General features: G+C 44.1%; 1 protein-coding gene and 1 pseudogene across 1 annotated transcript; both read left to right on the plus strand.

Moving 5' to 3' along the window:
• The first annotated feature begins 309 nt into the window (after nucleotides 1-309).
• Nucleotides 310-879, plus strand: LOC123168254 (late embryogenesis abundant protein 6-like). The gene has a single exon (XM_044586127.1). The coding sequence runs from the start codon at nucleotides 364-366 to the stop codon at nucleotides 622-624; it is 261 nt and encodes an 86-aa protein (XP_044442062.1). The 5' UTR covers nucleotides 310-363; the 3' UTR covers nucleotides 625-879.
• Nucleotides 880-9,615: 8,736 nt separating this feature from the next.
• LOC123164733 (probable indole-3-pyruvate monooxygenase YUCCA11) lies at nucleotides 9,616-10,888 on the plus strand (annotated as a pseudogene).
• The last annotated feature ends 5,888 nt before the right edge of the window (nucleotides 10,889-16,776 follow it).

Consider the following 16,776-nt stretch of genomic DNA (forward strand, 5'->3'; position numbering starts at 1 on the left):
CCGTTTTTATCTGGCTGACTAGTTCTGAATCCTGATATTTCTCGTCCGGAACAATGAGTGGACACGGCTCGGTCCATGCAGGGGCCGACTTCAGTTTGTTATAAAAGTTGGCCGACAACAAGACGCATGTGGCCACGGTTCCCTGCCAAGTCCCTATCGAATCAAACCCAGACTAAACAATCCATCCACTCAGCGACGGCGCAACTGCAGTTGATCCATATCCATCCCACCGACACCACGTCCCCGTCCGACAGCGAGCATCGTCCGGCGGCTATATAAACCCGCTCGCTCACCACCATAAGCGAAGCAACTAGAAGAAGAAGCTAGTAACTACTCTTAACCAAATCAGTATACTACATCGAGATGAATCTCGCCAAGGAGAAGGTGAAGGACGCGGCGAGCGAGGCGAAGGCCAAGGCCAAGATCACGCAGGCCAAGGTGGCCGAGAAGACGGAGGCGGCGACGGCGAGGTCACACGACGAGCGTGAGCTGGCGCACGAGCGTGGCAAGGCCAAGGTCGCCGCAGCCGAGGCGGAGCTGTACCAGGCCAAGGTGACCCACCGCGAGGAGGCCATGGAGCACCGCCTCCACAAGCGCGGGCACAAGCACGGCGGCGGTCACTGATGTGAGCCGGACGGCCGGCCGTAAGGCTATGAAGATGTACTACTGTACATGCATCGTTCATGCTTGCAAGCCGGCCGGCCTATACTGGTTTCGTACTCTTGTTTCATTTTTTATTCCCATTCGAAATCTTTGTTGATTGACGTTGGGCTTAATTTAGAGAGGTGAGAGCTGTCTGCCCCAGGTGCATATGTATATATGTACTGTATGTGTGATGTGTTTTTAGCTTCTTGAATAATTAACACTAGCAGATTGACACAAGATTTGTCTATACTAGGTAGGAAATGCGGCTTGCCGCGGTGCTGCCGGGTACAAGTCATAACATTGCAAATATAAAATAGTAGCATATATAATACAGTCATCGAAACATTGCAAATATAAAAAAGTAGCATAATATTGCAGCCTGCCGCAACCCACCCGGTCCCATTTTAGCTAATCCGATAATATACAATAGATATCTTGGGATGTTTAACGATCCAACATATGTTAACGATCCAACATATGCAAAACATCAAATCTCGTTACAAACCATTGGTGCATTTGTTAAATATTGTAGCATGAAATACCTAAATATAAAGGTTCGGTACTATATACCAAAAGCGGGCCATATAAGTTATTTATTTAGACTGCTTTAATACAGCATTGTACTAAACTATGTAGTTGGCAATGAGTAGCTTGCTCCAAACACCTTGTCATCTGATTTGCTTGAGTGTTGCGATGGACGCATCTCGTGTTAGCCAAATTGTGCATATAGTGTGTGTATGTATAGCAAGAAAACAATTCATGCACTGACCCCCTATGAAAGGTTTTGGACAGTGGGTGATAGGCGGTCCTCCTAATCCTTAAAAATGAAGACAATTCGTGATCGACGCTCGTACGAAGGAAAGATAGATCACACGCTGTTGATTAAGATTCACTCTAAATAGTATTTTAAAATAGTTAATAGGTAAAATAACATCATATTCGAATTCTACATATTTTTCTAATCAAATTTCATATATAACATGTTAAAATTGGAGTTAGGGTGAAAAGATATGGACATATCAAAAAGCATGTTTTTGTACTTAAAAGTGAACTGTGGGTTAATTACCAGAAGTTGTAGGAGGTTTTCTGCAAAAATAGAAAACAATTCGATTTGTCACTTAAAAGAGAACTGCGGGTTACTTACCTGAACCTGTAGGGGGGTTTCTGTAAAAACAGAAAAACGATTCTTTTTTCACTTATAGATGTACGGGGGTTTATTCCGCAAGACGTAAGGGGGTTTTCTGTAAAAATGATGACGGTGAACTGGCAGATGCAATCCGTACTTTATTAGTAGGTATAGGTATATAGATATACTTGAGGGGAATGAGTTTTATTTAGATGATAAGGGTCTTCTATAGCAGATCCCTTAAAACCTAAATTCCCTCTAATGTTATTTTTCCCCTAAAAACAATCTCCACTTCCTCGGTTTTAGTTAAGCCGTTGTGACTCTCGCGATAAATAGGCACACACTTTGCCACCGCCCAAACCCGTGCACCATACGCCACCCTGGTGACTAGCAGGAATATGGAAGCCTCCATCGCCCTCGCACCTCCGACGAACCTCGCTAATGCCAGAATCCTGCCGCCAACAAGGAATTTCACGACCTCGTATGCTCCCACTCATCCTCCATGGTTGTTAGTGTGAGACATCATGCCCGCCAGAGCCCACATGAGCCGACCATGGCACAACTGAAAGTACATCAGCGACTCCACGCCTCGGCTCATCCGCTTTCTTGATCTGCGCTCGACTCCTCCTCGGTGTGCCATGGAGGCGCTATCGTGGTTGTTCGTGTAGAGCCAGCATGTGGGCATTGTGCAGGAGGTGGTGTGCGTGGACGACGAGAGCGTGTTGGCACCGCTGCTAGAGGGCATCCCCGTGCGTTCATTGTCGATCTCGATTTGATGTTTCGGAAGCATGCGAAAATCACGGACCATCTCGCGGATGGTGATATGCGCGCCCGCCTTACTAGTGACACATTTGGTAGCTTGCAGTACAGCGAACCATGCCCGCACGATGCAAAAAGAGCCCGTTTGGTAGCTTGGCCTGCATCCGAATCTTGACTAACACACTGTTTAAAGAACCTCTATGCCAAACCCTCTAGGAACGACCGAATTGGTCGTTTTCTCTCAGCCAGACTTGCAGTGTGCGGGAGAGGGGAGATGGCGTGAGCTCGCACGATTCCATAAAATAGCGGGGAGGAATTAGGCATCCCCTACCGAATTGGTCGCCCTATTTGGCCACCTTTAGCTCACCGACGAAACCCTACGTACCATGCATATTCTTCACGCCCAAAAGCAGGTAAGTGGTGTGTGTTCTCCAGCCGGCGGTGATTTGTATTCCACCTCTTTTCCGAGCTATTCCGCGTCTCCCGTTTAATCGATGGTTGTAAGTTCGATCTCTCCCTCCTCCCTACTTGTTTGAGTTTAGATTTATGAGCATGTGGTACGAGTAGATATGTGAGCATCTGGTAGGAGTATTTCTGTGAGCATGTGGTAGCATTGTAGAATATCGTCATGTGAGCATGTGGTAGCATTGTGTCCGACGCATCCCAGGAATACATGCGCGTGGAACCGTGTGCAATGCTGCGCCCCCTCAGCACCGACTCCTAGTGAACAGCCAGCTCAGACATTATTCGTCTTGATGCCCGAGGGGCGAGGGCTACCTTAAATTTGTGAGAGAAATGGACTCGGTGCCAACTGGTCTGCCATGGTTGATGCATCTATCGACCCGGTCGAGTGTACTCAGCTTGCACATTCTTCAAAAAATGGGTAGGCCGATTAACATTTCGCCGTTCAACCATATTCAATCCAATCCCCTTTATGGACAGCGAATAAAAAATACTTCGCCTGATTCTCGGTTGTGTTTCTTTTTTCCACCAATGGCACAACGGGTCATCGTAATTTACATGTAGTTTGGCAAAAAAAGATTATAATAGTTCACCACACTTCTAGGTTCCATTTGGTTTTGCGCCCAGAGCGCAATGGGTCATTTGGATAGTATAATAGATAGATGGATGGATAAATAGATAGATAGATACATAGAATTTATTTTCAAATATTCCAAGAATAGTAAATTCGTCGCCCTCGCACATTTTCTAGTTAGTATAATTATTTTCAAACATTTTCAGAATAATAAATATAATGCTTTTGCATTTGCAAGGACCACTTTACTAGTTAGTACAATAGATAGATATAGATGGACAGAGACATCAATAAAATTTGTTTTCAGACATTTTCACAACAATATATAAGATGCTCTCGTATTTTCGAGGTCCACTTTACTACTCCCTTTATCTCGGTGTTTAAGGCGTGCGCGTAGTTCTAGGTCGCCGATTTTACTAACTAAAAATGTGGTATATGTCATGCAAAACATATCATTATATTCATATGTGCGCGTAGTTTCTAATTTTTTTATTACATATAATACATACTTAGCTAGTTAAATTGATGATCTAGAATTGCGTGCATGCCTTATGCATGGGGACGGAGGGAGTAGTAAGTAAGATAGATAGACATAGATATACATAGAATTTATTTCCAAACATTTCAGAGCAATAAATAAGATGCTCTCGCATTTGCGAGGGCCACTTTACTAGTTAGTATAATAGATAGGTAGATATAGATATACATAGAATTTATTTCCGAATATTTTCAGAACAATAAATACGATGCTATTATATTTTTGAGGTCCACTTTACTAGCTAATATAGTAGATTGATAAAGTTTATTTTCAAATAATTTCAGCACAATAATACAATGTTCTTATTTCCGAGGGCCACCTTACTAGTTATGATGATAGATAGATATTCCCACCTTTCCAGTTATTAGCCTCATAGATAGACAGACAGACAGACAGACATACAGACAGACAGACAGACAGATAGATAGATAGATAGATAGATATTGCATTTACCTTGTTGCACTTAACCAGGGAGGTGTTGTAATTTTGATCGTAATCAAGAGTCTCATGAAGTTATATGGAAAATAATGACTACCTCAAATAAAACTATCTAGTGGTAGTGGTACTAACATGACTAGAGTCCTTTCAAAAAAACATGTCTAGAGTTGCTTCTACGAGCTATGCTCTTTGCAAAGCCATTTCTTTGTTGATTGTCGGGTGTTGGTTGTATCTTCTTCAACTCTATTATTGAGAATCTGGGTTGATAAAATGATAGCCATTTCTTTCTTTTTCTCTTCTGTCGAATGTGCCTCTTGTTCTCCTCTGTCAAACACGAGGAATTGGAGATGCTTCTCTTGTTTTGTTGCTTTCGCTGTCTTCTCTTTTGGGGTTGTGGGATAAAAATTTCCTTCTAGTTCAGGATGTGCTTCTTTGTAAACTCCAACCATTTTACCTTCACTCATTGAGTCTGAACACCATATGATAAGTTTGCTATAGAGGAGACAAACATGTATATTAATAAAAGCAACGGCGTCACACCCTGATCAAGCATGACAGAAATCTTTAAGGAGTACCAGCAACCAAGAGCTTGAAGTCACCGAGCACTCACAAACTATTTCTTGCATGCACTTTATCCTCTCCACATTCCGGCGACTCTTGCAGTATCGAATACCAAAGCCCTTCTCCCACGAGTACAAGTTGTAGAAATCGTATGCCTCGCCAACTGAGTCAAATGTAGTTCCAATAACCAGGACGATCACAATCTTAGTTGGGTGGTCAGCAAAACCCCTAACAGCCTTCTTAAATGCACTAATGCGATTGGGACAAGGTGTTCTGCTAGGTGCTGCAGCTCCAATCCTTAGCCTTTAGAAAATATCAGAACTACGATTTTAGCTTACAAGGATTCAGCAAGTTTCATGCCTGTCTAACAAGGCACGTGCAATCTCATGTTTTTAGAGACATCATTTCCCCTTGCAAAATGCTTTATCATTGTTTATCAATCTCTTATTAATCAGTGACTTTCCTAATTCAAAATGCTTTAGCATTGTTCATGCTTCATGTCCCAGCAGATTATTGATGGGTACAAGAAATCATTTCATAACTAAGCATACTGGTTAATGTAATTCCACAATGCAAATTCCATTTTCGCAGGTGTACATCATATTTTTAGGTGTTGCTGGACAAAAATCTAGACGACCGGGACAGGCACTAACCTTTTGTTCCGTCCAGGAGCCCGAGGGTTCATCTTCCCAGTTGACAGCTCCGAGCCCGCGGGGGAGCTCTCTCTCCTTTCTGCCACCGCTCCGCTTGCAGCCTAGAGTTGACCTTCCGCGCTCCACCTGCTGCGATGGGTTTGCCCAATGGCGGTGCCTGCTCCAGCACACCCGCTTGCAGAACTTGTTTATCCGCCGCCTCCTTATGAAATGGCGACCGTGCCCGCTCCACCACACCAACTGCTGCCGCGGGAAGCGGCAGCGTACTCTCGCCAACCTCCTCGAGGAAAGTAGATCTGATCCATAGTGAACCAAATCCGTTTTCAATCAACTAATACGAGGCAGTTAGTGAAGCAGGTCAGGCTTGAGATAAGGGGAAATTTCACGAACCCGCGTATCGGCTGCATCAGGAACTCCATGGCTTCTGGCCACCGCCACTCGTCGCCTCCACCGCTCAGTCTCCAACCCACAAAATGGAGAAGACACTAGAACGGTGTATTCATTTAGCATTTTTTTTTAAAGAAGAAACATTCATTCTGACGTCTGAGCCCCACCGATTGGAAAAAGGCAACGTCCTGGACCACGGATCAGAGGTGCGCGCACATTTCTGGGCCACGGCTCACTTATTCCAACCCAAATGTCCGTCCACGCAATGGTTAAACCACGGCCCAACACACACCTGTAGCTCCTCCGTATTTCCGTACAGTGCCTATTTTCTAGCAGCCCGTCACCTGATGTATAAACAAATGGCACAGATCCTCACGCACATATCAACGCCCACGATAAAGAGCTCATATGAGCTCGCGCCCAAAAACTCCACGTCCGGGTGCTTCACCCATCATAGCACCTAAGCAAATATGTGGCTCACTATTTAATGAGAAAAGAGAGAGTGATCATTTCTTAATTTACATAGGATTACTCAATACCTTTTCTCACACCAAACACATTAAATGGGATATCTTTGGATATAACAATAAGACATAATCCATTCAAAAAGTTATATCCAAATACATATTTCATGCATATGTTGTTGCCTAACATATATATACTCTTTCCGCCTGAATTTACTGGGCCTCCATGTCTGTTTTTCCACGGTCCCCCTCCACTATGCATGCACTCGATTTGGTTAAGAGCAAGTCTAATAAGGTACAGTGAGCAGCTGTAAGGATTAAATAATTATATTTCTGCTGATTTGGATGAGAGAGAAGAGTGGGGGCCGTAGATTTTGAGCCAGTTGTAACACGGGCTCTAAAACACATTGTGAGAGTATAAGGTGGACCATGCATTCATAAAATAGTACTTCTTAGCAACAACTAGCTATACGTGTTGACTATTAGGTTGGCTATATGAGATTTTTTTTGAAAGTATGATGAATTTTATAGCAAATTCGAATATACGCCCTAATGCATAAAAATCAAAACTATGACCCCATCGGCTTTCTGTTGACCAAAAAAGATCTTTTTGGCCTACCGTTGGCCGAAGTAAGCTCTCCAACCTCCCGTTGACCGAAGAGTGGCCAGCTGGGACGAAGATAGTAGCTTCGGCTTACTGTTGGCCGAAGAGTGGTCTTTGGCTTCGTGAAGGCTGAAGAGTGCCGACCCATCCAGCCACTTTGCCTCGCTGCAGCTGCACGTACGTACGCTGGCTCATATGCATGCAGCAGCCTTTACTCATGGATACGGACTCGATCTCACATGCATGCAGCTGCACGTACCTGTTGTTCCATCCATCGATCTCACATGGCATTTATCTAATCACGCGCAGCTATTATCTAATCACCTGCAGCATGTACTAGTGCATGTGCACTAGTACGCGGCTATAAGAGCAACTCCAATCGGTCGATCCAAATCGTCCGTGCGTGTCCAGTTGGGTCGAAACGGACCAAAGCACCGGCCCAACGCATGGACCTAAACTCAAACCGCGATCCTGACACGAGTACGACTACACTAACCACAATCTCTAGATCGTTAACGTTTTCGATCTACAAGGATATGTAGACATCACTCTCCTCTCGTAGATGTGCATCTCCTAGATTGATCTGGGTGATCGAGGCGACGCGAGCTGCTCACGGCGGAGCAGCGGCGGATGGCGGCATACACGGCCGACTCTCCCAACTGGGAGGTCTGGTCTGCGTTGGAGCACGATGAAGACCGCCGCCGCGGTGTGCAGGCCAACCCCGTGTACCCCCCGCCAACCCCAAAGGTGAAGCCGGAGGAGGAGGAGGACGGCCAGCGTTGGGTGCATGCGTTGACCCAAACGTCCTGCTAGCGTTGGGTGCATGCGTCAACCCAAACGAAAAACCGAACACATGTGTCTGCTCGGCCGATTCAAACGTCCGCTTTTTGTCCGTTTGGATCTCCGGTTGGAGTTGCTCTAACACACGCTACTACTACCGACCATGCACTTGCACGTGATTAGCAAAATAATCCTGCACTGGTACTATCATACGTAGATAGTACATCCACATGCAAAGCACTATTACTAGTCTACGTAGATAGTACATGCACATGCGGTACCGTCTCCATCACCAGATGAGCGGGCACGTGTTGGACGTACAAACTTTGCATGCCATGTGAGATCGATGGATGGGTGGATGGAACGACAGGTCAATTCCATCGAGTCTGTAACTGCAGCTAGGCGAGCGTCTGGGACATCACATGCATTAGTACCAAGCCACCAACGGCCAGCTGCGCGTGATTAGATAAATGCCATGTGAGATCGATGGATGGAACGACAGGTACGTGTAGCTGCATGCATGTGAGATCGAGTCCATATCCACGAGTAAAGGCTGCTGCATGCATATGGCAGCAAGCCAGCCAGCCAGCTGCAGATGATTAGATAATACAGTAGCATCAAGCCACCAACGGCCAGCTGCGCGTGATTAGATAAATGCCATGTGAGATCGATGAATGGAACGACAGGTACGTGTAGCTGCATGCATGTGAGATCGAGTCAGCCAGCCAGCGTACGTGCAGCTGCAGCGAGGAGATGGGTTCGGCCAACAGTAGGCTGAAAAGGCACTCTTCGGCTAACAAGAGGCCGACGGGATCATAATTTCGATTTTTATGCATTAGAGCGTATAGTTTTCGAATTTACTATAAAATTCATCATATTTTAAAAAAAAATCGGCTATATGTAACATGTCAACTTTATATAGACGAATCATGCTCTAATCCGCAGAGACCGGCTACGCGTAAACGAGTGTGGGACGGGAGGAGAAAGAAGTATAACGAGTGGTTTTGGTCAAGGGTTGAAGAGGTAAGAGGGGGTGATGATATGCGGTCGGCCCATGGCAAGACCGGCATAGCTGGTCGGCCGGCCGGGGAACATTTTCCATCCGTGAATCACTCGAACGATCCGTCGATGTCCACTTCATTTGTACCTGTGATGCGAACAGATTTTTTTCCTACCGGATTGTGTGTCCAACTTTGTACATCCACGTAAACATACGTAATCTTTTACGTAAACTTCCTTCTTAAACTCTCCACGCCCCCCTGATTTCAATTGGTGGGGCTCCTCCACTAATTCTGTCCAACCAAATGATCGATTACGTAGATGTAGATGTAGCATTGCTTTTGGAGGAAGACAGGGTCCAATCATGTTACACCAAAGATTTACAAAGGTTTACTTAACCTTCTAATTCTCTCTCTTCCACCTGATTTTAAGTGGGGTGGATCCCCTCATCCCCTTTTACCAATCACAATCCTTCACATCAGTTTATATGTAAAATCTTTAAGTAAGCCTTTGTAGATGTAGCATTACTCGACAGGGCCCAGCACTGAAAGTGGAGAGGGACTTCCTGTACGTACGTACATCCAGGCTGAGGCACCTTGTTCGCACTTTGCACCAACAAACGGCAATGGAGAACAGCGCGCCGCCGGTGATCATCATCGGGGCGGGGCCGTCGGGGCTGGCGGCATCGGCATGCCTGGCGCGGCGCGGGGTGGATAGCATCGTCCTAGAGCGGGACGAGTGCGTCGGCTCGCTGGGGCAGAAGCGCGCCTACGACCGCCTCCACCTGCACCTCCCCAAGCAGGCAAGCGCGCTCCCCCACCTGCCGCACGCCGACGACGCGCCGACCTACCTCCCCCGCGACCAGTTCGTCCGCTACCTCGACGCCTACGCTGACCGCTTCGCCGTGCACGCGCGCCTCCGCCTCCGCCGTGAGGTCTGCTCCGCGCGCTTCGTGGACGGCTAGTGGGAAGTGGAGGTCGTCCACCTCTGCACCGGCGACGCGGAGCGGTACGTGGCGAGGTACCTCGTGGTGGCCACGAGGTAGTTCGACGAGAAGGTGGTGCCCGAGGTGCCCGGGCGCGCTGGACACGTTCCCTGACGGGGCCATCCACGCCAGTGAGTACCGGTCCGTCGAGGGTATGCGGGGAAAGGAAGTGCTCGTCGTCGGGTGCGGCAACTCCGGAATGGAGATCACCCTTGACATGGCCCAGGCCGGCGCCGCTGCCTCCATCATCGTCCACGCCGAGCTCCACCTCATGACGAGGGAGATCATGAACACGTCCATGGCGCTGTTCGTATAACTGCTTGTCTGGATGATCGACAGGCTGGCGGTGTTCGCATGCCGCGTCGTGTTCGGCAACACCGCTAGGCCGGACGTCGGGTCCTTCACCAGAAAGATCCAGAGCAACGTCTACCCAGTCATCGACGTCGGGTCCTACAACAAGATCAAGAGCGACCAGACCCAGGTGCTGCCGGCGATGACAAGCATCGAAGGGGACGCGATGGAGTTCGCCGGCGGCGAGCGGGAACGTTTCGACACCATCGTCTTCGCCACCGGGTACCGCAGCACGGCAAAGAAGTGGCTCAAGGTTCGACCACTGATGCCAAGAACCAATCAACCCATATATTAATAGTGTTGCCAACTTCTCAGCTTGCTAATGCTAGCTCGAGAACTTGAACCGAGGCTGAATCGGAATGCTTTTTCCTTGGTTTCAGAGCGACGATGGCAGGCTGATCGGCGATGATGGGATGGCATCCGGAAGATCTCCCAAGGGGGAGAACGGGCTGTACCGCGTGGGAGAGGGATCTACGGCAGCGGCACGAACGAGTTCATTGCAGAGGATATAAGCAGGCAGCTGCGGCAGGGCTCCGGCGGCGACGACGACGATGGGATCTAGAACTAGGTAGAAGCTATCACACAACCAGGCCCCATTGGTCACGACTCACGAGTCAAAGATGGCAATGGGGCCCCGAAACCCGCGTCCACGTGGGTTTTTACCCTATTAGGGGATGGAGATGGGCGTCTTTTCATCCCCGCAGGGCTGTTGCTGGTCACATTATACAACTCGGTATGTTTCGTCGGTTTACACCCGTTTCGGTAATCCCTGAACAAGAAACCCGACAATACCCGGCCAAGATATGCTCATTGTTAGAGGAATACAATCTTGAGAGTGATGATGATAATGGACAACCATCTTCCTCGTTGTTGAACCATGTATGGCTGAAATACGTCCCTGTTTGTTGCTGAAATATGCTTATTTTTGTTATTGAAATGGGGTATTGTATTGTGCTGAAAAATGCTACTTGTAGCTATTGTTATTGCTCTTTTTGCTCAAGTTATGCTCTTAAAATGTGCCCCTTGTAGCTCCTAAACCATGTACTATTGTATTCTGCTAAAATTTGCTCAAGTTATGCTATTGAAATATGCTCTTTTTGTTTTTGAAATGCTATTTTTTGTTTCTACTATGTTTGCTTAAATATGCCGATTTCCCCGTGGGTTTAGAAAACCCGATGGGTTTAAGGGAAGTGCAAATAACTAGCCCCACGCACGGTGACAAGAACGGGACGGGTTTGCAATTTTCTCATGGGGATAGGTTTGGGCAGGCAAAATCTGATGGGTTTCGCCGTTACCATCTTGACTCACGAGTAAGAATGTTTACACGTACAGAAGAATGCATATGGGCGAACGAGCGGTGATGCATGTTTCCATTGTTTGTTGATTGTATAGGACATGTGTTGGGTGTGGCTATCGGCTATATCCGCTCCTCATCGATTCATATCGTTTGTTTACTAAGCATTGTTTACTAAGCATGGCTACGTCGCTCAAACATGTTCTTTTAGAAAACGAGTATGAACCCGTGCCTTTGCATCTGGACATGCATACAGCCATTTTATTAATTATTGACGAAGACCTTACAAAGTAATATATTGATCAGTCTAAAGCCACCATCTCAGCAATATCTGTCACTACTCCTATCAACTTTGCACCAAAGTCTAACATCTAAATCCGAAGACCCCAACCAAGCCACAATGCCGGGTCTCGGCACACACCGGTCCGGCGCACCCTCAGAGGCGGCCGCCGCCATCTTCCACCGATCCATTCAGAATAGGAACTGACGCATCGACCTTTGACAGGCCTTTCGTCAATGACACCACAATGCCAGACAGCGTCGTCCTCCTGCTTATCATGAGAAACATTTAAAACGTATTGTTGAACAAATGTCAACTTTTTTTAGCACATTCAGCATTTTTCATATACATAAAAACGTATTTTATACACATTTAAATATTTTAAATACATGATTAACATGTTTTGAAAACTTATTATATGATCACTATTTTTTCCATACTTATTTTAAATTTTTGGTATATATCAAATACATTTTTAAAACAATATTATCATTTTTTGAATACATGGTCAACATTTTTTAATACACGGTGAATTTTTGTAATGGCAATAAACATTTCTTCACCCATAATGTACATTTTCATATACATCAAAAACATTTTTATATACATGTTTACATTTTTCCAAATACAGAATTAAAATTTTAAAGTATATGTTGTTTTCTTGAATTTTATTTAATGTACATTGTACATTTTTGTATACACTACAAACACTTTTCTATACACGTTTAACATTTTTTAAATACATTATCAACATTTTTCTCATGCACGCTGTATATATTTTCATATACATGACAAACATTATATATACTAGTCGTCAACCCGTGCATCCGCACGGGCTATAGATATTATAATTCTAGTAAGAATCTAGATCCCACGTGAAATATATTACTCCCTCCGATTGAAAATAAGTGTAATGGTTTTAGTTCATTGGAACAGAAAATAGTAAAGACTGAGAATTACAAAAAATAACTTAAGCTTAAATGAATGAAGATCACATTAGGGAAGGTATATAAAACATTACTCCATATATACAACGAACTCGATGGAATTTTAGTGGCTTTAATCATTGTCAGGTTACTGATTGATGACCCATATGAACCCAAAGCTTATCTTTGCATAATCTATGTCAGCGTATTCTTTTTAGAAACAGATGACAATAAGGGGAAATATTGAATATTCATTTAGAATAATATAAAAATAACGACAGAGACTTACAAATAATAACTTAATTAAACCTACATGATTAGAGACCACATTAGGTAAGTAGCACAATGCGCCATAGCTTTAATATAACCAACACAATGGAATATTATTACCATGAGGAATGGGAAGATTACTGATCGACGATCCATCTTAATCCAAATTTATTCTTTGTATAATTTGTATCGGCACATTCTTTGGGAATCGATAGTAAAAAGTGTAAATATTGGATACAGTTTTAGAATATTTTGCGTATATTTTATACCACTGTACTTGTCAGTACGTGGACCTATTGATGTTATTAGTTTGTGTTAGATAGCATACAAAACTCTCACGTATAGAAAAAGATAGAAAACACTGCATGCAGAAGTCCACTTAGCTTCAGATCATATGCACTTGCCATGAACAGTAAATTAGAAAACAATTGTAAAACAAAATCAAATTGGTTTCAGTTTTGAGTGCTTGCAAAGTTTTGGGTTTTTAAAGTTGGTTGAAGTTTTGAGTGCCTGCAAAGTTTTATTACAGAATAACATTCGTGGAAGTTGTCCCCAAAAAAGACAACCATTGGTCCAAAATGCTTTCAAAGATAGAATTTTTGGATCACCATTTTTTTTCATAACTTCCACGATTGTTATTATATCATGAAACTTTGCAAGCACTCAGAGCATTCATCAATATTTGCAACCAAAAAACTGTCATCATTTTTTGAATTTTTTGTTGGATTTTACTGTTTTTTCTCGAATACCAGATTTTACTGTTTACGCAAGCTCATTTGAGCTCAGAGCTAAGATACTCCACTGTATGATCCTTCTTGGATGCTACTTGCAACTACTGCTGTATACAAATGAAGGATAATCAGCTTGTGTAGTTCCATCATTTAATATGTGCATCTTCAAAAAATGGAAAGTTCAAAATAGAATGGTTAATATAAATATTGAGCTGTTGCTCACACACTAACTTACAGGGGTGGCTATACTTACCTCAACATTCAACCTACATATATGCCTCGGTTGGGCATGGATCATCTTACAAACCTGTGCCTTGAATGCCAAAATTAGCTTTTACAGAATTTTTACCTAACCATGCTTTGACATTTAACTCCTTGTGCTATGTACAACTCTAAGTATTACAGCTAGATATGAGCACGACCGTTGTAAAATATACAATGTTTCAGAAATAGTGCCGTTATATATTTCTCTATCTTTCAAAACCAATTAAGAAAAAAATACATGCTCAAGTAAAACTAATTAAGAAAAAAACCAATCCGATAAAATTTGCTCAAGTGAAATATTCAAAGCATAAGTTATATTATAGTCATGTGTTGAAAAAAAATAAAAAGTTAGAAAAGTCTTTTTTCGGGCCATAAAGATCAAGTGCAATTTGTTAATAGTACCGGTTCTCCCTCCGAAGGTTGTCGATTGAGAATATTGCTGTTCCATTTATCTTGTTGCGGATGGCAGAATCCTCTTTGGCACAACATGGCGAATTTGCACCTGCTGCATGTACGCACACATGAATACAGGCTTAATATTAAGAGCAGTGGGTATGTATCAATCTACGCATAGAGTGTAGAGATTAAGAGCAGTGGTTATGTATCAAGTTACGCATACAGTATAGAGTACAGTTACTGTAATATGACCATGGAGACGAATTGATCAGATGCCTCAACATGCATGTACCACTTTGTATACCAATTGATAACATACCTCTCACTTGTGTGCGCCTACAGCCGAGGAGGATCGATAAAGCTAGCTTAATGCAATTGCACATCTTGGGAAAGATCAATTAAGTGTTTAGCTCACATACCTGCATCTCGCCAGAAGTAATCGACAGAAGGCAGCGTGTATGCCCATGTCGTTATGTGTGTGCGATACTTGCATGTGACATGTAGTCTGCCTGGACCAACATATGTCGTTCCATCGCTTTGAGAGGATCCATCATGCAAGCTTTGTGCGTCTGCACATGTAGCTAGGAGATCAATCTAGTGCTAACTTGGAAAGCAATCAACCGGCAATAAGAGCGCGAGGACGGCTGACAGCGTGGGATTGACTGCTGGGTGTGGCCTGAGTATCACGTGGAAGGCGAATCGTGGCTGGATTGAAGCGGCGGATATCGTGCAGTAAAAGGATTCGGCAAAAGAAGGCGATGGTGGAAGGATCCTCCTGAACTCGTTCGCCCGCCAAAGCGGACGGGTTACGCAATCTTCCCATCCCATCATCCAGCATGCAGAGCTGCGCACAGCCCAATCCGACGACTCGATCCATCAGACAGCCAGTCAGCATATTGCAGTTAGGTGATTGCGCAACGTACACGTGATAAGATTCTTAAATACTAATTCATGGCCATGCATCAGCCATATGCGTGCTTAAGAAAGCGTAGCACAAATAGCAGATCAAATCAACCTGATTCAATTACCTTAATTTTCCTGCACGTGGAGCCAGGTAGGTATAGGTATACTCGGGCAAGTACTCTTGGATCTTCCATCGGTGAGTACTCTCCGGCCAGGAGATCAAACGTCCTCGCATGATTAGGCTCTAATCCTCATCAGTGCAGCTTTGGGAGGCAACACCTCGCTCATCAACATGTCAACTCATTCAGCAGGCGACAACAATCTGTTAGGTTCCCTGATTGTTATACAGCACTATGCATGCCCATGGGTTGTGAGATCAGATTTTCTTTTGCTGGCCTAGAGGAAGGGGAGAGTCGTGAGATAACTTGGGAAGGGGTGGCTCCATATCGTTTTTGGGAACTGGATCTTTTTCTGTTTGGCTGATCGAGGGGAAGGAGAGTCCTGGGAGATTGCAAAGAGGCTGAGGACACGTTCCGTTCTTCAGATATGCTACATCCGACGGCTCTTAAATTCTAGGGATTTTTTTTATCAACATGGGAATATAGGGAGTTATCGAACAATCTACACCGTAATAATTCGGTCCCACCAAAATAAACGGCTCCTAATTTCTAATTAACGTGGTAATTGTTTGGGAGTCCCTAATTAGTATAAGTAGGTATAGGTATAGGTATATATAGAGGTATAGATAGATAGATAGATAGATAGATATAGATAGATGGATAGATAGATAGATATAGATAGATAGATAGATATAGATCTATACATATATATATATAATTAAATGCTTGTACATGTATATATATATATATATTACAAAAATTACATTACATAAAACATTTAAAAAATGTTAACCAAACATTTGAAAATTGTTAAATATGTATATGTAAAATGGTTCTCATCTATTCAAAAATATGTGTATAAAAAGCTGATCATGTATTTTAAAATTGTTAATCAAGCATTAAATTATATATACATATAAAAATTATATATATACATATATATAATTATATATATACATCTCTACTATTAAAGGGGATCTGCAGTCGTTGTGATGGTTCGACTCCCCATCGGTATGACCCCGCGCGCAAAAAGATCGCAGGACCAGCCCACGTTCCCTCGAAGCAAGCCTTCCTTCGCGAAATTAACAGAAAAAAAATAAACAACCACGACCCACTACCGTCCCACGTCCCATGTATCCTCTCCCAGTTTCCTCCACCTCTCGCTCCTGATCCATCCCCTCTCTCGTTCTCCAGAGAAAAACCGCCACCGCCGCCCCCACACTCGTGTGCAACTACCCATCTGCATCGCCGTCCGACGCTCGTCTCG

Source organism: Triticum aestivum, chromosome 7D (assembly GCF_018294505.1).
Source record: "Triticum aestivum cultivar Chinese Spring chromosome 7D, IWGSC CS RefSeq v2.1, whole genome shotgun sequence".
Lineage (NCBI taxonomy): Eukaryota > Viridiplantae > Streptophyta > Magnoliopsida > Poales > Poaceae > Triticum > Triticum aestivum.

Excerpts from the sequence above, each read along its gene's own strand:
- LOC123168254 (XM_044586127.1), top strand. The coding sequence starts at position 364 with ATGAATCTCGCCAAGGAGAAGGTGAAGGACGCGGCGAGCGAGGCGAAG.